The sequence below is a fragment of the Pleurodeles waltl genome, chromosome 7, assembly GCF_031143425.1.
Source record: "Pleurodeles waltl isolate 20211129_DDA chromosome 7, aPleWal1.hap1.20221129, whole genome shotgun sequence".
NCBI classification, from domain to species: domain Eukaryota; kingdom Metazoa; phylum Chordata; class Amphibia; order Caudata; family Salamandridae; genus Pleurodeles; species Pleurodeles waltl.
In genome coordinates, this window is record NC_090446.1 from 538769976 (window position 1) to 538794229 (window position 24254).

Sequence of the window (24254 nt, forward strand, 5' to 3'; positions counted from 1 at the left end):
AGTAGAAATGAGAGGGAACAATTCCTCTGGGATGCCCAGCATGGCTGCATGGGCATAAAACTCTACATCAGCCCAACCTGAGGCCTCTAGGTCATTACCTAAGAGACAGTCTACAGGTAAGCTAGGTGATACCACCACCTGCTTAGGGCCAGTAACTCCACCCCAACTAAACTGAATTATAGCTAAGGGAAGGAACTTAGTGGAGTTATGGACATCAATAATTTTATACTGTTGTCCAATGATGTGTTGTTCAGGAGCCACTAGGTTTTCAGTCACCAAAGTGATAATGGCACCTGTGTCCCTGTAGGCCAAGGCCTCAACACCATTTATTGAAACTGTCTGCCTGTACTTATCCATTGTAAGGGGACAAGCAGCCAGTGTGGCAAGGCCAATGTCACTAGGTGTGACAGAAACTGTCTTGGGACTGACTACCCCAGTTTCTATTATGGACCCATAAGTGAACCCAACTACACCCTTAACTTGACTGTTGCCAGCAGTCCCACCACTAGTACCACTACTGCTAGGGGCACTAGAGCTTGATGTATTAGTGGTGGTAGGCTCATGGGGTTTACCTGGACAGGACTTATCCCCTGGCCTATGTTTTTACACACAAAGCACCAAGGCTTTGTAATGTGTGCAGGTTGAGAAGAGGAAGAATTTGTTTTATCCCCACCCTCTGAAGAGTGTTTAAGATTTGAAGTGGGATCTTTGGTTTTTCCGCTATCCCCATGCTTATCTTGAGATTTCTCACCATCTTTCTTCTTATTGCCATCTTTGTCACCCCCTGTATGAACTTTTCTGTTCACCCTTGTTCTGACCCATTTGTCTGCCTTCTTTCCCAATTCTTGGGGAGAGGTCAGATCTGAGTCTACCAGGTACTGGTGCAACAAATCAGACACACAATTATTAAGTATATGCTCTCTCAGGATTGTGTTATACAGGCTTTCATAATCAGTAACTTTACTGCCATGTAACCACCCCTCCAAGGCCTTCACTGAATGGTCAACAAAATCAACCCAGTCTTGTGAAGACTCCTTTTTGGTCTCTCTGAACTTCATCCTATACTGTTCAGTGGTTAAGCCATAACCATCCAGGAGTGCATTCTTAAGAACTGTAAAATTATTGGCATCACTTTCTTTCACAGTAAGGAGCCTATCCCTACCGTTTCCACTAAATGATAGCCATAGGATAGCAGCCCACTGCCTTTGAGGGACATCCTGTACAACACAGGCCCTCTCAAGTGCAGCAAACCACTTGTCATCCCCCTCCTTATAAGGGGGAACTATCTTGTGCAGATTCCTAGAATCATGCTCTTTTGCAGGATGACTATGGGGAATACTACTGCTGCCACCATGGGTTTCTAAACCCAATTTCTGTCTTTCCCTTTCCACTTCTAAGGACTGTCTATCCAAATCCAGCTGTTGCTTCTTGAGCTTCAGTCTGGTTTGTTCCACTCTCAATCTATTGAGCTCCCTTTCTAACACTCTGTCATCAGGGTGGGTGGGTGGGACATTCCTTGAAACAGAAGTATGGTGAGAATGTACAGAAGGAGACGCATCCCTTACAGAAGGCATCCTAACAGCTTGGTTAACAGAAACATCACTTCTACTATGATGAGAAGGAATACTCTTGCTATGATGTGAGACAACACTATCAGTATGGTGTGACTCTACATCAGTACCAACTATGCTAGGCTGTCTGGTAATGGGCAGGCTAGGAAGTTTCTTTCCTGAATCTTTTTCTAGGGGAGTCCCTGGATCAGATTGGGAACCATTAGCTACTTTTTCAACAAAGGGGCACCTCTGGCCTTATCCTGTTCTATAAGCATGTTAACCAACAGTTCTCTGGGGGGATTCTTCCCTACACTTATACCTCTTTCTATGCAGAGACTCCTTGCTCCTTTCCAGCTAAGGTGATCATAAGCAAGTTTGGACAGATCAACAGTTTGGCCTGTGCCAGACATTTTAGAAAGTGTTTAAGTGATAGAAAAAGGAACAAAAAGTTTTTCAGAACTTTTTAGAAAGACAGAAAAAAAACTTTTAAAACTTTTTAAGAACTTTTAGAAAGTTTAGAGGTACTTTTCAGCACTTTAGAAAAGATGTGAGAAAAGAAATGCAAAACTTTTTGGTTAGGTGTACATACACTGAACTTGTTTTGTATATTTTTCTCTTATGAAAAGTACAATGACAAAAGTGGTAAGTAGTCTCAAGGCACTTATCCCACCGCTGCACAACCAATGTAGGAGGCTGGACTGGCTTGTAGTGAGTACCAAGGGGTACTTACACCTTGCACCAGGCCCAGTTGTCCCTTATTAGTGTATAGGGTGTCTAGCAGCTTAGGCTGATAGATAATGGTAGCTTAGCAGAGCAGCTTAGGCTGAACTAGGAGACGAGTGAAGCTCCTACAGTACCACTAGTGTCATATGCACAATATCATAAGAAAACACAATACACAGATATACTCAAAATAAAGGTACTTTATTTTTATGACAATATGCCAAAAGTATCTCAGTGAGTACCCTCAGTATGAGGATAGCAAATATACACAAGATATATGTACACAATACCAAAATATGCAGTAATAGTATTAGAAAACAGTGCAAGCAATGTATAGTTACAATAGGATGCAATGGGGACACATAGGGATAGGGGCAACACAAACCATATACTCCAAAAGTGGAATGCGAACCACGAATGGACCCCAAACCTATGTGACCTTGTAGAGGGTCGCTGGGACTGTAAGAAAACAGTTAGGGTTAGAAAAATAGCCCACCCCAAGACCCTGAAAAGTGAGTGCAAAGTGCACTAAAGTTCCCCAAAGGACATAGAAGTCGTGATAGGGGAATTCTGCAGGAAAGACACAAATCAGCAATGCAACAACAATGGATTTCCAAACGAGGGTACCTGTGGAACAAGGGGACCAAGTCCAAAAGTCACAAGCAAGTCAGAGATGGGTAGATGCCCAGGAAATGCCAGCTGTGGGTGCAAAGAAGCTGCTACTGGACAGTAGAAGCTGAAGATTCTGCAGGAACAACAAGGGCTAGGAACTTCCCCTTTGGAGGACGGATCCCCCACGCCGTGGAGAGTCGCGCAGAAGTGTTTTCCTGAAGAAAGATCGCCAACAAGCCTTGCTAGCTGCAAATCGTGCGGTTAGGGTTTTTGGATGCTGCTGTGGCCCAGGAGGGACCAGGATGTCGCCAATTGAGTCTGGGGACAGAGGGGGCATCGAGCAAGACAAGGAGCCCTCTCAGAAGCAGGCAGCACCCGCAGAAGTGCCGGAACAGGCACTACGAAGTGAAGTGAAACGGTGCTCACCCGAAGTCGCACAAAGGAGTCCCACGTCGCCGGAGGACAACTTAGGAGGTCGTGCAATGCAGGTTAGAGTGCCGTGGACCCTGGATGGACTGTGCACAAAGGATTTCCGCCGGAAGTGCACGGAGGCCGGAGTAGCTGCAAAAGTCGCGGTTCCCAGCAATGCAGTCTGGCGTGGGGAGGCAAGGACTTACCTCCACCAAACTTGGACTGAAGAGTCACTGGACTGTGGGAGTCACTTGGACAGAGTTGCTGGATTCAAGGGACCTCGCTCGTCGTGCTGAGAGGAGACCCAGGGTACCGGTGATGCAGTTCTTTGGTGCCTGCGGTTGCAGGGGGACGATTCCGTCGACCCACGGGAGATTTCTTCAGAGCTTCTAGTGCAGAGAGGAGGCAGACTACCCCCACAGCATGCACCACCAGGAAAGCAGTCGAGAAGGCGGCTGGATCAGCGTTACAGAGTTGCAGTAGTCGTCTTTGCTACTTTGTTGCAGTTTTGCAGGCTTCCAGCGCGGTCAGCAGTCGATTCCTTGGCAGAAGGTGAAGAGAGAGATGCAGAGGAACTCGGATGAGCTCTTGCATTCGTTATCTAAGGAATCCCCAAAGACAGAGACCCTAAATAGCCAGAAAAGAGGGTTTGGCTACTTAGGAGAGAGGATAGGCTAGCAAAACCTGAAGGAGCCTATCAGAAGGAGTCTCTGACGTCACCTGCTGGTACTGGCCACTCAGAGCAGTCCAGTGTGCCAGCAGCACCTCTGTTTCCAAGATGGCAGAAGTCTGGAGCACACTGGAGGAGCTCTGGGCACCTCCCAGGGGAGGTGCAGGTCAGGGGAGTGGTCACTCCCCTTTCCTTTGTCCAGTTTCGCGCCAGAGCAGGGCTGAGGGGTCCCTGAACCGGTGTAGACTGGCTTATGCAGAAATGGGCACCATGTGTGCCCATGAAAGCATTTCCAGAGGCTGGGGGAGGCTACTCCTCCCCTGCCTTCACACCATTTTCCAAAGGGAGAGGGTGTAACACCCTCTCTCAGAGGAAGTCCTTTGTTCTGCCATCCTGGGCCAGGCCTGGCTGGACCCCAGGAGGGCAGAAGCCTGTCTGAGGGGTTGGCAGCAGCTGCAGTGAAACCCCGGGAAAGGCAGTTTGGCAGTACCCAGGTCTGAGCTACAGACCTGTGGGATCATGGGATTGTGCCAACTATGCCAGGATGGTATAGAGGGGGCAATTCCATGATCATAGACATGTTACATGGCCATATTCGGAGTTACCATTGTGAAGCTACATATAGGTAGTGACCTATATGTAGTGCACGCGTGTAATGGTGTCCCCGCACTCACAAAGTCCGGGGAATTTGCCCTGAACAATGTGGGGGCACCTTGGCTAGTGCCAGGGTGCCCACACACTAAGTAACTTAGCACCCAACCTTTACCAGGTAAAGGTTAGACATATAGGTGACTTATAAGTTACTTAAGTGCAGTGTAAAATGGCTGCGAAATAATGTGGACGTTATTTCACTCAGGCTGCAGTGGCAGGCCTGTGTAAGAATTGTCAGAGCTCCCTATGGGTGGCAAAAGAAATGCTGCAGCCCATAGGGATCTCCTAGAACCCCAATACCCTGGGTACCTCAGTACCATATACTAGGGAATTATAAGGGTGTTCCAGTAAGCCAATGTAAATTGGTAAAATTGGTCACTAGCCTGTTAGTGAGAATTTGTAAAGAGAGAGCATAACCACTGAGGTTCTGGTTAGCAGAGCCTCAGTGAGACAGTTAGGCATCATACAGGGAACACACACCTATAGGTCACAAACTTATGAGCACTGGGGTCCTGACTAGCAGGGTCCCAGTGACACATAACAAACATACTGAAAACATAGGGTTTTCACTATGAGCACTGGGCCCTGGCTAGCAGGATCCCAGTGAGACAGTGAAAACACCCTGACATATACTCACAAACAGGCCAAAAGTGGGGGTAACAAGGCTAGAAAGAGGCTACTTTCTCACAAGAAGCAGTGGATATTTGCACATCTCTGAATTCCGGGGTGCCTATACTAGCATGTGAATTACAGGGCATTTCTCAAAAAGACGTCTTTTTACACTGTCTCACATTTGGAAGGAAAAAATGTAGAGACACTTGTTTTGCTATTCTGTGTTCCCCCAAGTCTCCTGATAAAAATGGTACCTCACTTGCGTGGATAGGCCTAATGCTCGCGACAGGAAACAACATGGACACATCACATTTTTACATTGAAATCTGACATGTTTTTTGCTGGGTGCCTAGCTGTAGATTTTGGCCTCTAGCTCAGCCGGCACCAGGAGCAACCTAGCAAACCTGCACATTTTTGAAAACTAGACACCTAGGGGAATCCAAGAGGGGGTGACTTATGGGGCTCTGACCAGGTTCTGTTACCCAGAATCCTTTGCAAACCTCAACGTTTGGCCAAAAAAACAAGTTTTCCTCTCATTTTGGTGAAAGAAAGTTCTGGAATCTGAGAGGAGCCATAAATTTCCTTCCACCAAGTCTCCCGATAAAAATAGTACCTCACTTGTGTGGTTAGGCCTAGTGCTCGCGAAAGGAAATGCCCCAAAACTCTATCTGGACACATCAAAATGATCAAATACAAAACTACCTGCTTTTGCGGGGGGCACCTGCCTTTTTAGTCCTGGCCTCAGCAGCCATCTAGGGAAACCTACCAAACCCATGCATTTCTGAACACTAGACACCCGACGGAGTCCAGGGAGGTGTGACTTGCGTGGATCCCCCAATGTTTTCTTACACAGAATCCTCAGCAAACCTCAAATTGAGCTAAATAAATCACTTTTGTCCCACATTTCTGTGTGGGATCACTGCACCGGGACAAATTTCCAACCACCCAAACTTCCCCTCAGTCTCCCGGTAAAAATGATACCTCACTTGTGTAGGTGGGCCAAGTACCTGTGACAGGAAAGAGCCAAAAACATGTTGAAATTGAGGGGGAACCAAAGCGGGTCCAAAAGGGCAGTTTGAAAAAAAAAACATTTTTAGTCTAAGAAGTGCAGCAGAATTTTTATCGTTATAGATGAGACAATGTTGGTTGGTAGGAATTTTGTGGTTTCCTGCAGATTCCGGAAGGTTCCATCACAAAAATGTGGGAAAAATTTGTGATTTCCAGCAAAGTTGGAGGATTGCAGGGCACTGTGGGTATGAAAATGGTGCTGGTGCATGTGAAGCACACCAACGTGGAATCAACCAGATGTTTAGTTTTCAGCATTTTCAGATGTGTCTAGGTCTTGTGGATTTTTCTACATGGCAGCGTCCCAAAGTCAAAAATGTGCAGCCCTCACCATTCCAAGTGGGACGATTGTGAGAGTTACCAAGCTCTCATGGCCCAAATGTAAAACCAAAACCCAAAATAATCAATTGTCCTCTTGCTTGCTTGATAAGATGTTTTAGTGTGCGGGGGAGAGCTGAAAGACTGTTACCCCCTTCAGTTGGGGTGGGGGGCATAACCAGGCCCATACTGGTTGGTAGTCACCACCGCACTATTTTTTTTTTTTTTTTTTTTATTCCATAGCATCTAGAAGCCTTTCTGCCCCCGGGATGTGGATCGGCGGTAATTGCCCCATCTGCCCACCGGTGAGCAGAACAACTTTGGCCCCATTTATTTGGGGTGGGGGTATGGCTATACCCCCACTCTCTTATTTTGAAAACACATCTTTCCTGGTCTCTGTGGGCTTTCTGCCCCCCAAAAAATAGGCCAGTCTGCTCCCAAGGGGGACAGATATAGCCAACAGTAATGTGCCCCCATCAGGAGCGACCCTTGTCCAAGGGGCTGCCCCCAAATAAAACACACACACCAATCCCTGGTGTCTAGTGGTTTCTGCCCCCCTTGGGGGCAGATTGGCCTAAGAAAAATAGGCTGATAATGCCCTAAATACAGTTTGCCCCCCAGGGGAGCGACCCTTGCCTAAGGGGTCGCTCCCCATACATAAAAACATGAAAAATATAAATATATATATATATATATATATATATATATATCCATGGTGTCTAGATGTTTCTGCCCCCCCTGGAGTCAGATCGGCCTAACTATATTAGGCCGATCTGCCTCCGGGGGGAGCAGAAAAGTCCTAAAAATATTTGCCTCCCCTTGGGAGCCGCCCTTGCCCAAGGGGCCGCTCCCCTGATGCGTTAGTATAAAAAAGAAATCCCTAGTGTCTAGTGGCTTCTGCCCCCCGGGGGTGATCGGCCTAATATAATTAGCCCGATCTGCCCTCAGGGGGGCAGAAATGGCCTAAAAATAATTTGGCTCCCCAGGGAGCGACCCTTGCCTAAGGGGTCACTCCCAACATATATATAAAAAAAAAAAATGTATCCCTAGTGTCTAGGGGTTTTCTGCCCCCCCCCCAGGGCAGGAAGGGATGACCGCTATGCACTTTAAAGAACTTTCTTTGAAGTCTCCCCCACTTCAAAGGCACAACTGGGTATATGTACTAGACCTCTGACACCACCAACTCAGTACACTTCTGGACCTGTGGATAATCTGCCAGGAAGAAAGACTGCTGTATTGCTACAAGGGCTGCTACTCTGCAGGGCTTCTAGTCTGCGGGACTCCTTCTCTGCTGTGCTGACCTGCTGCCCTCCTTGTCTGGGAGTGAGAAGGACCGGACATGCATTTCTCCAACCCAGAACCAAAGTGACTTCAAGGTTAGTTTGCCTCCTGTTTTCTGAAGTCTGAGGGACACAAAAAACTTCCAACTCACGATATAGCTCTTGGACTCTGCTAAGTGAGTCTTACCCTGCCAAGTGGTGCTACTCCAGTTCCTGGGCCATTGGAAGTGGTTAAAAAGTGCTGTGCCAGTCAGAACCAATGCATCGCTGCCACTGCGCGGAGTGAATCCGAAGCATCGGCTGCATTGCGTGGACCAGAGTCGACATCACCTCTACGGCATGGATCAACCTCGGCGCATCGCCTTCAGAACCTCCACATCTTGAACCCAACGCATTGCCGCTGTTGCATGGATAAAACTGACACCTCTTTGCCACTGCGTGGAAAGGACTGACGCATCGGCTCCACTGTGGGGATCGATGCATTGCTTAAGTCTACACCCCGCATCTTCCTTGACATTAAAGCAACCGGGATCAAGTTACTTTTGTAAGTGGGTCCCTGCATCTGGCCTAGGCACCGTTGCGGTCAGCCTGAACTTTTGATTTTGCCGGGGTCCTGTGCAACCAGTTATCCAAAATTGGTGCTTATTGTTTCTAAGCGCTGTTTTACATATATTGTTTGAAAATTCATATCTTGACTTCTACTTATTGGATTTCTGTTGTTTTCTTTATTAAATTAAGCTCTATTTTTCTAACCAGGTGTAGTACCTTTTTGTGTGATGTTCTCATTGTTTTAATGTTTGAAGTGTTGCACAAATGCTTTACACATTGCCTCTTAAGTTAAGCCTGATTGTTCTGTGCCAATCTACCAGAGGGTGAGCACAGGTTAAACTAGGGCAGGGGTCTCCAACCTTTTCTGGAGTAAGAGCTACTTTTGATCAGTGAAAATCATTGTGAGCTACTGAAATCTAATCAACTTTCGCATTGTTACCAGACGCCCCCATGCCCAGTTCAACTGATTTTAAGCCTAATGTTCATAGAGGCAGATACTAAGATTTGAACAAAATACTTTGACTGGGGGCACTATGACAGAACTTCCACATGTCAGTAAAAGCATGGTCCTTGGGGATGTATGTACATGTTTGCGTATGAATGGGATTATATGTGTACAGCTGACCAATAAACTGTTGTATGTACTTGTGGAACAGAACATACCTTTATCCATATGTGGCACCATTAAATGTATAACACAAACATACAAAAGTTTTTTTTAATGGGAGAAATTTTAAGTGCATAAAATGTCCTGCAAAACAAATTCAGAATATGGAACATATTTCTGCACTTTTTTATTTCTCTCACTTAAAATAATGTTTGCATTTTTTACTTGTAAATATAACACTTAACTTTGTTTATATGGATTCCATATAACTCATCATTTCCAAGTGTCACATTTACACACACCAGACATCTTGCCCCCAGTGGCCTTTAGACATGATGCTATATATTTATAACAGAAAAATAAATTTGTTTAGATAGGACTCTCGCAATTTCTGGGAGGAATTTTAAGTGAAGAAACATGCTTCATAAAACATTAAGGGCCTGATTTTAAACTTGGCCAATGGGTTACTCCATCACAATGGTGGTGGATGTCCCGTCCCCCGAACTCTAAATCCCATTATATCCAATGGGATTTAGATTTCGGCAGATGGGACACCTGTCACCGTTGTGATGGAGAAACCCATATGCCGAGTTCTAAATCAGGGCCCAAGACTTGATTGGCTTAATTAAACTGGAGAAAGTCATTAAGACCTAATAGTTAATAGAAATGTTTTCTTCACTTTTAACTTCTCCATTTAAATTTCTTTACTATTTTTCAGTTATAAATATATCACAGTGTTTACTGGCCATGGGAGCAAAAGAAAAGGACTGCTGCTTGTAAATGTGACACTTTGAAATGGGAGAAAATTAAAACGAAGTTAATGATTAAGGTTACTTTTCATTTTAATTTTCTCCCCTTAAAAAGCACACAGAATCTTCATTTTGTTCTCACACTCCCAACATTGCGTCAAAAAGGACTTTTATTTAAGAGTTAAATATTTCAGTTCTTCAACTCTGTGTGGAGACCCCAGACATAGGATGTGTTTGTGACGTACCCTGACAAGGTATGTGGTTCCTGATTGGACAGGGTGCATACCTCTGCCAACCAGAAACCCAATTTCGAGCAGGTGGTATTGAGTCACTCTCTGAAGTTATCTGAAGACTGACAAAATTGGGAGTGGAGTTCGGGATCTGTATCGAATGGTGTACAAAGAAATGGTGGCACCTATATGTGACTCTCCCCCATTACTTCATGGTGGTACAGAATCACTGCGTAGCCATATGGCACAACCTATTAGTTCACAGGGGCCCTGCTGTAAAATCTCTGTATTCAGGCCGGCATCTGGGCATATTGGAAAGGTGAGGAATCTGTGATTTGAAGCATCTGTCAGAAACTGACATACATTCAGGAACAGTAAAGCACTTGAACTCTTAAAAGGAACAAATCATTATATGGGGAAGTATTAGATATGTGTTTCAGTTGAAAGTCTATAACAGTATTAAAATATAGCTCTATTTGTCTTTATTTTTATAGAAGTCACTATATATATTCTACAAGGATCTTCGCTATAAGATCATTTCCAAAAATAAAACTTCATCAACTAAAATGTTTTCTGCTATCCCAAAGGAATATTTAAGTGTTTAAAATATCAAAGAATATTTTTGGTAAAGACAAAAGTAAAAAGGAAAGGTGTGTACAATTTATATCTATATAGAGCACAAATTCCTTTCAAGTAGTGAAAGTAGGGTGCAATGTTACAGGGCACTACAGACCTGGAAAAGAGTGGTTACAGTATCCATCCAGTAAAAACAGAGAATGTCCCCTTCATCAGAGAACTTGTGTCCTAGGTTTTTTCCAGTACAAAAGCATCCAAGTTACTTTGAACGGCCATGAATCAGACATAAAAGCCAACATAGCGTGTGGTGTACTCGTGTGACTCAGAGAATAGCCAGTGGTCAATGTTTTCAGACTTTCTATATGTCAGACTGGTTTGCAGACTGAAATGGAACCAAACTTTCATCCATTTGCTGACAGCAGTTCAGGAGACTGTTATTAGTTTTTCCCCCCCTGAGCTAATGATATTGGTCCAGTGTCTTTCAGCTGGCATTCAAACCTTGGCAACGTGAAGCAGAGAAATCTGATGAAAAAATAATCAACAGTCAATTTTTCTTTTTAATTAAAAAAATGTATGTTTTAAGTACAAGTCAACTCACATACAATTTCAATACATGGGGCCATTTCTTTTTTAAATCAAGGGCTTTATTCAACTATTTCGAAAAACATTTATACTGTAGAAAGCACCTAATTTTCCATCCATGATTGCACAAGTACATGCACTAATTGGACATTCTAAATACAAAAATCATTTAGCACAAGTTTCAAATAAAACCTTATGAGGGTGGCAAAGTGAGCAAAATATTAACAAACAGTGAAGAGGTGTCTGGGGTTCGTATCTTCCATAGACCCTGAGGGTTTTTAAGCCATGTCTCTTCTAGAGCTGGAGGATTGGTTGGAGAGGTTGTATATTTTACAACTCTCTCCAAGTTTTCGCTGTATTGAAAACATCAGCATAGTGTAGCTTACAATTGTGGTCCATTATTTATATTAATTTTAAGTAAATGTACATGGCTTTCCTGTCTAAATGTGTTTACTGGACATAAAATCTAGGGCCCTTGCTAAGTCGACAGGTGGTCTGTACTTCTCAGCATCAGGGGTTGCCAATGCGTTTTAAATACCCATGCAAAGAAGGTCTGCTTCCTACTGCTGATATTAAATACAAAATCAGTGTTTGGGTGCCATTGGGGAAGGGTACCTTGGAGCTATCCTGCAGGTATCCCTGAAATAAACAGATGTGTGAATAAAGATGTAGACGGTTGCAAGTCGCACCAGAAGGGGGACCTAAAAGCACCTCCTCCCGAAGTGGGAGGGGTTGGGGGAACAAAAGCAGTCCCCTTTGTCCAGCATAAAGCTTTTTCTCAAATTCCAGAAATGACCTTGTATTTGGATCTGAGTCTTTTGTAGAATGGAAGATCACTTTTTGGTAGCTTCAGTAAATCTGAGTGAGCTTTTCCACTGCTTTGGTTATTGCATTGGTTCCCAATGGTTAGAAGAGCTTGTATAAAGGCAACATCTGATTCATTACACCATTTGTCTTGTGGCATGCCATTTTTGACTAAAACTTTCATTTTTCACTCACAGTTACTGTGTAACATTGAGTGTCCATCTCAAATTGTTGTCCAGCTGAAGAGACAAAAGAGGAGGGAGCTCGTTTTCAATTCTAGGAACTACTCTATGGAAAAATCTGCTTCCAAACCTCTACATGCCAGACAACTTACTGCTTTTCTATAAATGTTCTAAACATTGCTTGTTTCTATATAATAATTTACCATGAAGTAAAAGTCACTGCTTGTGAAGTCTATTACCATTTGCGGCAAGAAACTACTAGAAAACATCACCTTCTTAGGTATGCAATATGCACAACACAATTCACTTTTCATGATATGATTAGATTAAGGAAATTAGAAGCAATATATTATGTCTTACTAAAACAGATGGCAGAGTGGCTAAGGCAGAGGTCATTAAAATGAATAGCCTGGACTACTGCCAACCAGTGTAGGGACAGCATATGTGAGGAGGAGGGGATGCAGTGCTTTCAAATTTCTTGATAACCCTTGCAGTTGAGGTTTGCAAAATTAGGGAGCTGAGTAGATCAAGGTATACCGTACTGCAATATTTAAAATATGAGGTAATAGGTACTGTTGCCATAGATTTGCTGTGAGCAAACACTGCATGGATCATCTATCAAAGACACCAATTCAGGTTTGTGCTGCACAGATTCCAAGAGAGCTTAACATGTCTTTGGTTTAGAGAACGTTTTGCAGTTTTCCAAATATGCTTGGTATCAGTGTGTATGCAAGAGGTAGCTGCAAAATACGCCTTTAGTTGCTGACCTAAACAGGCTATAGAACTAAAAAAATTAACCAAATAAGGGGGTGATCTTTATCAGGCAAGACTGGGGTATGACTAGTCGCCCTGAGTGAAAGTAGAACTTGGGCTGCTAAAGAAAGGTGGGGACAAGGGCAGACAACTTAGTTTGAAGGTCAGAATTAGCCCCAAGGCCTATCCACAGCTGCTCAGAGTCAGCATGGAGGAATGCACAGGATTATCACAAGAAGTGTTAGCATGATTTAGCATGCTGTTGACCATGATTTTCAAACCATATCAGGTGATAAGGAGACCAGTTCATGTCATGGAATTTGTCAAGCACTAACTTTCTTCACTACACAAGCCCTCAGCACTGTAGAACACAGTCTTCAATAAAGACTCTCATGACACGGTTCATCTGAGTCTGAAAAGGTTACATTTTAAGTGTACAACAAATACCTGTAGTCATAATCAGCTTTGTATTAATAATATGTTCAAAAGCCGTGCTGCCTGAACTTAAAATCCAGTGCAAGTCTTTAATTTAGGGACTGTAATCAAGATAAGATTGACGAGTTCTGGGTGGCTTGTACAAGTCAAAACGTTTCATTAAAAAACACACTCAACTTGTAGAGTGAATAGGGACTTATCCACAGTACTTTAAATTTTACTCTCTCTTTGACAGGCAATCAGTGGAGTGACTCAATGATTAGGTAAACACTGACCTGACAACCCAGATGCAAAAGGGCTCAGCACTTAATGGCGGAAGAAACAAAGACCTGACAATCCACATGACAAAAGTCAGTACCATTTTGTAGTTGCTGAAGAATCTTAAGTATATTGGGAGGCCAAATTCACATATATGTGGCGCAACCATAAGCAGTGCATTACTAATCACTTCCATTATTTACTTTTTATATGGATTCTCAGAATGAGCCTAGCTGTGAAAGCCTAATGCCTGAAGGCCACAAAGGAGTCAGCTCACCAATTCCAATCATTTCCAGATTTGTCGGGTTGGTTGACTTTTCAGCATTTATGCCTCATCCACGTGAACTGCAGCAAGCACAATGTCTTATGAACTTCTGGGTAGGAAAGACATAGCTTCAAAGAAACTTGCATGATGCCTGAGGAATTGCACAAACCATGTTGTCAGTTCTGAGAAACTGTGATTCTTGCAATTCCTGGGATTCCTGCAATTCCAGTGAGAGTGGAAAAATGTAGGACCGGTCCTAGAAAGGTTGATGGTGAATGAACGAGGCAGAACACAAAGGATGAATACAGAGTTCACAGTTTTTATGGACAAAAAGATATTGGCCCCTCTCTTGCTCATGTTAATAAATGTAGACCACACGCATTCATGCATCTGATTTTGCCTCTGCTGGAATAAAAGGCACTGCTGATGATGCTGGAAGTAACGAAGGGGTTAGGATAGTGGTCTTAGTAGACTGCTCCACTGGGTGTTGTAGCGCAGTTGGAAGCTCTGGGGCAGGTGGTTTAATGGACTCTTCTTCTGTTGTTGATGGAGGGTCTGGGTTAGGGGACTTGGTAGTGTCTTCCTTGGCTGCTGGTGAAGGAAACATTGGAGGAGCAGTTGTAAGTGACTTGAAGATAAATGTTGCAGCCTTAAGAACCACGGGGCGAGAAATAAAAGTAGGAACTTCCAATATCCTTTCCTCTAAATATGTGTCAAGATCATCATTTTCTCTTTTAATTTCACCATAGATATTATCAGATGCAAATAATTGATTCTTTCCCTTCTCCCAGTTGCTAGCTCTAGCTCTTGCTCTTTCTTTTTCGCTTAATCTTGAAATCCTTTCCCTAGTAGCTGGCAGAGACTTCTTCTGGTAACCTATTTTCTTTTCTGGTTTGTCTCCAAGCAGACCAGCACATCTCTGATTTGCATGGTGTTTTCGAAGTTGTGATTTCTGGCTGAACCTCTTTCCACAGTCAGGGCAGGGAAAAGGCCTTGTGTGGACATTATTGTGAGCTTGCAGGAATCTCTTTTGACTAAAGCTCTTCCCACAAAGTGTGCAGTTATATGGTTTCTTGCTTATCCTCAACTTGGGGTCAGGATCATTTCTTCTGTGGATTCTCTGATGTCGTATAACAGTTGACTTTCGAGTATATTTCTTCCCACACTCAGGACATGGAAAAGGTCTCAAGATTTGTTTTTTCTGCTCATTCTTTATTTTAGAGTTTCTGTGGAGTCTCTGATGACGTACAAACTTTGCTTTCATAGTGAAGCTCTTATCACAGTGAGTGCAGGAAAATGATTGTGAGGTTTGTGAACTAAGATTTTTCTTGGTGTTAGTGCCTCTGTGTATTCTCTGATGATGTACTAAGTTTTTCTTTAAACTAAAACTCTTATTGCATTTTGTGCAGGAAAATGACCTTGATGTTTTTGAATCCAGGTTGTTTTGTGTATTCGAGTTTTTGTGGATTCTCTGGTGAAGTACTAAATTTTCTTTTACACTAAAACTCTTATCACACTTTGAGCAGGAAAATGGCAGTGAGATTTGTAAATTCAAGTTGTTCTGGGTGTTATTATTTCTGTGCATTCGCTGGTGAAGTACTAATCTTGCTTTCAGGCTAAACTTCTCATCACATTGCATGCAGGAAAATATTCTTTCTTGAGCTGCTGGATGGTTTTTGACGTGTCGCTGAAGATTACCATTCTGGCTGAATCGCTTTCCACACACAGAGCAAACATAGGGTCGTTCTCCAGTATGAACTCTTTGGTGAATTATTAGATGGTTCTGATTACCAAATTCCTTCTCACATTCACTGCAGGAAAAGGGCTGCTTTTGTGTGTGGCATTTCTGGTGCTTTTCAAGCCCTGACTTCACCATGAAGCCCTTTCCACAATCACTGCATGAAAATGGCTTCGACTTCTTATGAATTTTTTGGTGATTTACAAGCATGGCCTTGAGATTAAAGGTTTTTGTGCACTTTGTGCAGGAAAACAATCTTTCTGCTGTGTTGTGTTTCTGGTTTAAGGTACCATTTCTCATTTGAGAAACCTCCTTTTCACCATCTATGCATGGATAAGCATCACTCTCCTTCATATTTCCAAGTCTGTCGACAGATCACTGCAGAATTAAAAAAATAAAAAATAAGTTATCCTGTGTTTCACTGACAGAAAATAACATTTTGCAGTAGGAAATTATGAAGAAAATGCAAAGGTCTCTATTTTGAAATATTGGAAAAATCCTGATGTGGCTGGTATCGAATGACATTGGTCAAAAAATGTGTTTCGGGGGGGATCAACATCACCCCCACCCAACAGATACATTTAACCAGCAAAAATATTCTTATGTCTCCAGGCCATAAATAGGGTATTACTATGTGGATCAGAAGCAGTAATCCCAATTGCTTAGTTAATTTCTCATTTTAGGGACTACTCGTAGTGAAAATCTCTATACTAGGGTATTCCTGTGTCTCTGAAATACCAACAACCACAACTTTGGTAATTTCAGGTGCAGGGATACTGCATTTGTGTTACAAACGAGGGCTACCGTGAATTATAGATACAGACAAATCAGCTTTTCTTTGATTTAGTATAAAACTGCAAATACAGTTATAGCTAGAGTGACAGTCAAACAATGTGCAAATGCCAAGTTGATAAGACTCATTAAGTATTTCCATATTAACAACAGAAACATTTTGACTATTAAGTGCAAGGTAAGAATCACCACATTACCACTCCCATAACAAGCATGTTTACTAATACTATGAAAAAATGCCAACACATTCAATTTGTAAGCTCTGAACGTTCAGCCAAAGTGGACTACTGAAACAGCCCTGTGAAACCCAAGTGGTGGGCAAGTTCAATGACAGGAAACACAAAGATAGACCAGTGACAAGCAATGTGAATACAGCTTACTGACTGTCCAGCTGTAAGTTGCGTCAGACACCAAAGACTAAGCAATCATTAAGCAGCTCCTAAGAAGATAAGTGTTGACAAATTTAAAACAAGCTGTACAGCATGGATATTGTAGACTCTATCAATAATGTGTTTCATGGCAGCTGTGAAAAATATTTCTTTTTAAAGTGCTTTGACTTAGCCAGCACTATGGTGCTTTTTTATTATTGTCTTTAGCTGCCTGCTACCCAATCTCCTCTCGCCTATCCGCTTCCCCTGAGCCCCTTTCCCAAAGAAAAGGTAAGTGGGCTAACATCACCACACAGAGAAAGAGGGTAAGTGAATGACGAGGGTGGGGATAGAAAAAGATGAGGGAGTAATCACATGGACAACTGTGAAGAACTTGTTTAGACCAACCACTCCCTCTTCCTGCTACACAATATTTGGCAAGGTAAATAAAGACAATTATTAGGTTGCATTGATGCCTAATGACTCTCACATTACCTGATGCAAACAACCCTTTGACAAACAAAACTGTTTTCTGAACTCTTTGACCCTAAAAAACAGTTTCCATTGTCTATTTAATCGGGTACTAAGTCTTATAAACAATGTTAAAACATCTTTGCCATGATGGGAAGGGGTGAGCAAGTTCAATGCCAATGGCATTCTACTTAATGGCGCCTCTCTTTTAATAGGAGGTAAGAGATGTGAATTGAACACAACACCCTCCTTGTACTTTTAAGCTTTGTAAAGAAAAGTAGTTAATATACTATGAATTAGACTCCTCTTCTATACATATATATTTGTGTGTACGTTTTCATATTTTCCAGCTGTCTTTTAGCAAGGCAATCCTCACTTTTAGGCTCCTAACTTCTAATGTTTATATTCAACTTTTTTTTTCAGAAATGTGCAAAAATTGGGAAGCGCCTTTTAATATTGTTGAAGAGTTGAGCAATGCAACTGGTGCCATGCTGATTAGTACTGTTCCTGTGATTTACCTATTCCTCACCTTCTCACGTCATTCTGTATTTGGAATTCACCACAGAATATGCTTTTTTTTAACAGCTCCATTTGAGGCTTGAGATACTCCTGGTGGTATAAAAAGTTATCTCTGTGCACTTCACTGTTCTTTGCAGTAAGGTTTTTTATAAATATTAAGTACCAAATGAAAAAATAAGATCAGCTTTGAAGGTGTACACAAATGCATGAATGCACAAAACACATGCATGAATACATCTCCCCCGCCCCCTCCCCAGAGTCCCCCCCACCCCACAACCCTGACATACACACACCTACACGCACATACACATGCATACACACACACACACACACCCCATTCACCCACGCATGCATACATCCATGCACACACACATCCACTGACATACATACAAGCACACACGCATTCACACAACACAACATACACGCACACTCACATCCATTCATGCACACACGTATTCCACACACCCCATAACCTGCATGCACGCACACAGAAACATACACCCCCCCACCACACACAACTTCCCCCACCCCTCTCGGATCACCGACTTACCTGCTTGCAGGGGGTCCTCTGGCAGGAGACAGGACAGGGCGCTGCTGCCAGCAGCAGCGTCCGCCAGCAGAACACCACCAGGCCGTATCATGGATCATGATACGATCTGCGGCAGACTACTGGTGTGGCGCTGCTGCTGGCAGCAGTGCCACCTTATTGCCATCCGCCGCCATGACCGTAGCTGGAATTCCGCCAGCCTTCTGGTGGAATTCCGCTTTCGGACATAATATGGCGGTCGGCTGGTAGCCACGGCGGCGGTCTTTTGGCGGCCGTCGCTGAGGCGGTAGGCGGCATTTACCGCCTATGTCATAATAAGGGCCTTAATGCTAATTCCACCAAAGGTTTCCTGTACCATGTGTCTCTGCAGTTCATCCCAAAGCTACTGTGTTCGGGGATAGGTCACTTAGGTCTGTATTTTTGCAATCTGGACAGCAATAGTGGTGGGGTGGGTTGGGAAAGATAAACGGTTTATTAAGGTTCTAGAGAGTGGTACCTTGTGGGAGGGTGAATTTGTAGGAGTTGGTAGGCACATGGGGGTAGAGTATGCACTGGAAAGTTTTTATGGTAGAGCAGAAGTGTTGCCATCTTGGGGGGGCAGGAAAAGGAAACAAGCATTTGCAATGCAATAGGTCTTGCATTTGCTTAAGTTAGAGCTATTGGTGTTGTAAATTCCTAACCGGACTTTTCTTGCCATATAAATTGGTCAAACCAGCTTTATGATTTTGTTTTTTTCCTGTCTTATAATTCCAGTGGCCCGAAATATAACTAAAGCACTTCCATTTACCTTCTTCCTCTATCTGTAGCAAAAAATGAAAATGTTGCCATTTAGCATCCTAATTTAAATCTGCCATACTAATTACAATAGAATACCACTTTCACCAGCCCACTATCAGAGTTTCTGGCTGGCTAACACAATTCCCAAAAATAGACAGAAGGCAGCCAGGGAGGAGTAACGAGAAATAAACAAGAAGGGTCACCCAAACATATCACGAGTGTTCAAACAGTTATGGTGTAACAAGGATATTACGTTGGCCTGAATTATTGTCATAACTGCAATAAGGAGATTCGTAAAACATAATCATCATGTAAACCCAATAAATACCTTTTTCATTAATAAACTTAGAATAAATTAGACTGTAATGCTCAAAACTGTTAAATAAATGTGGAAATGTACCATTTTGTGACTTTATTTATACTCAAAACATAAAATAAATATGGATTAGTATTAATAAGATGTCCAAAAAATAAACATGGATAAAGACAGACGAAAATTTTAAAAATATATATGTAACATAAAACCGGGAGACCCATTTATAATCAGCACTAGAGAGTTTTGTCCAGATATGACCCCCTTTGTTGTGTGTACATTGGTGATCACACATATTTATAGCGCTTTTGTCTCACCATGTGCCTCTAGTTAAGATCCTTATCAATCCGACAGATATACATATGTAAAACATGCTCTGTACAGCATCCCGGCAGAAGTGGTGCAGTTGAAAACAAGACAAGCCAAGAAAAGATAGCTCTGTGGGCTGAGGACCACCTTTCAGGTTTTGATCTGTGCAGGACTGATATCAAGTGTCATTTTTCCACAGTTGATAAAACAATGCAGCTACGTTTCACCCGCCATTTAAGGAACAATAGACTGTTCCCGTTTGCTGAATAAGCACTTCGTAAGTAGAGATAATGCAGGCTCAAAACGGTTGGCAGAAAAAGACCTTATCATAGCACCGAATATCAAAGGGTGCAGCAGGGGTCCAAGCCGGGACGGAGGGGACTTTGCACCGACTGGAAGCAGCGTGGCGAACAGGAAGGAGTTAATATTTACATAGTTTGAGCTTTGAGAGTTCTCCAGACGTTGACAATTAACACATTTTCCTGAACTTGTAATTGCAATTTCCGTCAGACCATATCTGCAATATCATTTGTGGTAAATTCTCTCTCACTTAGCAAGTACTAGACATTTATTAACTTATCATTTGAAAAAAAGACGACTTGCAGCACCTGCCCCCTTATGGAACAGGTTCTAGAAGGAGGTTGACGGACACCGGACACGGAGAAAGCTTTAACTCATGCTGTGAAAGTGCAATGTAACCTTAAGTATAATACATTTATAGTTATTAATGTGACTCCCTATATCAGCATTCATTGCATTTCTAAGCGCTAGCACTTTCGGCAGACACAGGGATCATGTACACAGGTTCACACGGTAGTCAGCTACAGAAGTTCAGGGTACCCTACGCAAGTGGATATTATATATGCAAAAACACAGCCCCTAGAACACAACACCCAACTTAGCTGTGAGAACCTCTGGATAATGAAATACTGAGCCCGCTCTGCTAGTATGAATAACTATAACCTGCAGGTTTATGCAAACCTGTTCAGAGTGTGCGACCCACTGAGATTTCTCACTAGTATCTCTTTATAAAGGTATTTGGTTAGCTCAGGGAAAAGAAGAAAAGGTTGAGAGTGAACAGAAACCTGTATGAATGGAAAGTGTTGTAGTATGGTGGAAAGTGGATTTTCATCACAGCTTCCTTTCTTAATCAACATGTGAACATGTGGAGATGGACAGCAAATAGCTTTATCTCCATCTTTTGACAAAATTAAAAGTGGTTAGGAACAAACTGAAACCCATTAGGAAATCACATTTGTGCGCGCCAAGAGGCAAAGCAGTTTGCAGTATTGCGTTATACATGTCTCATCATTTCAATTATCTAAAAAAAAAAAAAGTTACACAAGTTGGCAAACTTACATTTTGGACTTAGGAGATGGACTCTTTTCTCTGTTGCGGACAGCATGTTTTCTTCTTGGCTGGTGTTGCCTTTCAGCTTCTCCTCATAAATCTTGTACATCCTTAGCAGATCAAGCTGAAGCATTTCGTCTCTACCACCACTATGGAGCGCGAAGGGGAGAGACAGAAAACAACCGCCTTGGAGCGCGAAGGGGCAAACAAAAAAACAAAAAAGACTGCCATGGAGTGCGAAGGGGAGAGACAAAACCAACAATGTGACGTAACTGGTAGTCATGCAAAGTGCTCCATTTCCACTGATCGAGTTCGCGCTGTATGATATTTTAAAGCGCCACAGAACACGTGGTGGAGAGACAAAAGAAAAAAATTGTTTGCCTACACTGAAGAATATCGGCAATCGTGCAATCCATTCAGTAGCATGGCATAACCCTGTTTGTCACAGGAATAAATCAGTGAGGACTGATGTAAAGATTGATATCTACGGTCACTGGCTACTTGCTCAGACTAGGAAAAGGGGGGAGGGTTCAACTTATTAGCTGCTCTGTTTCTGACCCAAATATTGATGATCCTTCTGTTTTTAATTTTTTTTTTGGGTGAGTTACATCTATGGCCCGATCCTATTGTCTCTTTTTAGGTCGAGAATGCAAGCGCTTTGAACCGTTGTATTATGGACTTTTAACCACACCCACCTCACGTCCATCACTTTCACTTGTTCATGGCCTTGCCTTTAAAAAGTCCCTTGAAGTCCTTGGTAATTGCTTTCCATTTGTCCCGCCTTGAGGCGGTTGGGTAACTGCCTTGCAGACTGCCCCAGTTACATGGATAATTGCACAATTGCCAATATACTTCAGCATGGGTGAACAATTTTTTTGTCTCTCCCCTTTGTACTTTATGGCAGTCATGGCGCTCACAGCACCAACAGCGCAAACTCCATTGGCAGTATTGGAGCACTGGTCACATTGTTCACAATGCTACCTAATCAGAGTCATTTCTTTTGACTCTCCCCTTCACGCTCCATAGCTTTCCCAAAAACACTGATAATTGCTAAATGCTTTACTAAAAACAATCAATCATTCGCATTTATAAAGCGCGCTACTCACCCATAAAGGGTCTCAAGGCGCTGGGGGGGGGGGGGGGGTCAGTGCTTGAGGAGCCAGGTCTTGAGCTGCCTTCTGAAGGAGAGGTGTTCAGGTATGGCGCGAAGGTGGCTGGGCAGAGAGTTCCAGGTCTTCGCTGCCAGGAAAGAGAAGGATCTTCCTCCGGCGGTGGCTTTGCGGATGCGGGGTACGGCTGCCAGGGCCTGTCCGGCGGATCGTAGAGTGCGCGGAGGAGTGTAGAAGGAGACGCGGTTGTTGATGAGTTTGGGTCCGAGGTTGTGAAGGGCTTTGTGTGCGTGGGTGGGGAGTCGGAAGGTGATCCTCTTGTTGACGGGGAGCCAACGGAGTATTTTCAAGTGTCCTGAGATGTGGTGGTGGCGAGGGATGTCCAGGATGAGTCTTGCGGCAGCGTTCTGGATCGGTTGGAGTTTCCTCAGCAGCTTGGTGGTGATGCCCGCGTACAGGGTGTTCCCGTAGTCCAAACGACTGGTGACGAGGGCGTGGGTAACAGTCTTCCTGGTGTCGGTGGGGATCCAGCGGAAGATCTTGCGGAGCATGCGGAGGGTGTTGAAGCATGCTGAGGTCACCGAGTTCACCTGTCTGGTCATGGTTAGGGATGAGTCCAGGATGAAGCCGAGGTTGCGTGCGTGGTCGGTGGGTTGGGGAGTGCTGCCTAGGGCGGGGGGCCACCAGGAGTCGTCCCATGCGGTGGGGGTGGGGGTGGGGCCGAGGATGAGGACCTCCGTCTTGTCGGCGTTCAGTTTCAGGCGGCTGTCTGTCATCCAGTTCGCCACTTCCTTCATTCCTTCATGAAATCTGGTCCTAGCTGAGGTGGGGTTGTTTGTGAGGGATAAGATGAGCTGGGTGTCGTCGGCGTATGATATTAGGTCGAGTCCGTGTTTGCGTGCGATGTTCGCCAGGGGGGTCATGTAGATGTTGAAGAGAGTGGGGCTGAGGGAGGATCCTTGAGGTACGCCGCAGATGATCTCCGTGGCTGTGGATCTGAAGGGGGGCAGGCGGACTCTCTGAGTCCTTCCGGAGAGGAAGGAGATGATCCATTCGAGGGCCTTGCCTCTGATGCCGGCGTTGCTGAGGCGTCGTATCAGGGTGCGGTTGCAGACCGTGTCGAAGGCTGCGGAGAGGTCCAGGAGTACGAGGGCCACGGTCTCACCCTTGTCGGTCAGGGCTCTGATGTTGTCCGTGGCTGCGATGAGGGCGGTTTCGGTGCTGTGGTTGGTCCTGAAACCGAACTGTGTGGGGTCGAGGGAGTCGTTGGTTTCCAGGGCGTTGGTGAGTTGAGTGTTGACAATTTTCTCAATCACTTTGGCGGGGAACGGCAGGAGAGAGATGGGCCGGAAGTTTTTGAGTTCGGTAGGGTCTGCTGTGGGTTTCTTTAAGAGGGCGTTGAGCTCTGCGTGTTCCCAGCTCTCCGGGAAGGTGGCGGTGGTGAGGGAGGCGTTGATGACATCTCGGAGGTGCGGTGCGATGATGTCGTCGGCTTTGTTGTAGATGTGGTGCGGGCAGGGGTCCGATGGGGATCCGGAGTGGATCGAGTTCATGACGCGGGTGGTCTCCTCGGTGGTGGTTGGGCTCCAGGTGAGGATGGTGGCGATGTCGGTAGCGGGTTCCGGGGGGGGGTTCGCGTCGGTGGTCGGGAAGCTGTTGTATATGTCGGTGATCTTGTGGTGGAAGAAGGTCGAGAGGGAGTCGCAGAGGTCCTGTGATGGAGGGATGGAGTTGTTTTCTGCGTCCGGGTTGGAGAGCTCTTTGACGATGCCAAATAGTTCCTTGCTGTTGTGGGCGTTGTTGTCAAGTCTGATCCGGTAGGCTGTTTTTCGTGCGGCGCGGAGGCGTTGGTGGTGTTGGCGGGTGGCGTCCTTGAGAGCTGACATGTTCTCTTCGGTCTGGTTGAGGCGCCACGTCTTCTCGCGGGCGCGGCATTCTTTCTTGGAGTCCTTGAGGTCGGGGGTGAACCAGGAGTTTTTCTTGTGGTTGTTGGTGCTGGCTTGAGTTTTCAGGGGGGCCAGGAGGTTGGCGCAGTCGGAGATCCAGTTGGTGAGGTTGTTGGCGGCTTCGTTTGGG

At 44.2% G+C, this 24254-nt stretch overlaps 1 protein-coding gene across 1 annotated transcript in view; it reads right to left on the reverse strand.

Annotated features, from left to right (window-relative positions):
* Positions 1–11143: 11143 nt before the first annotated feature.
* The window catches only part of LOC138304312 (gastrula zinc finger protein XlCGF57.1-like), a 28194-nt gene continuing 15083 nt past the window's right edge, over positions 11144–24254 (reverse strand). Inside the window, exon 2 of the mRNA XM_069244264.1 lies at positions 11144–16001. Within this exon, the coding sequence (XP_069100365.1) occupies positions 14268–15977 (1710 nt within the window). The 5' untranslated portion in view covers positions 15978–16001 and the 3' untranslated portion in view covers positions 11144–14267. The remainder of the gene's footprint in view (positions 16002–24254) is intronic.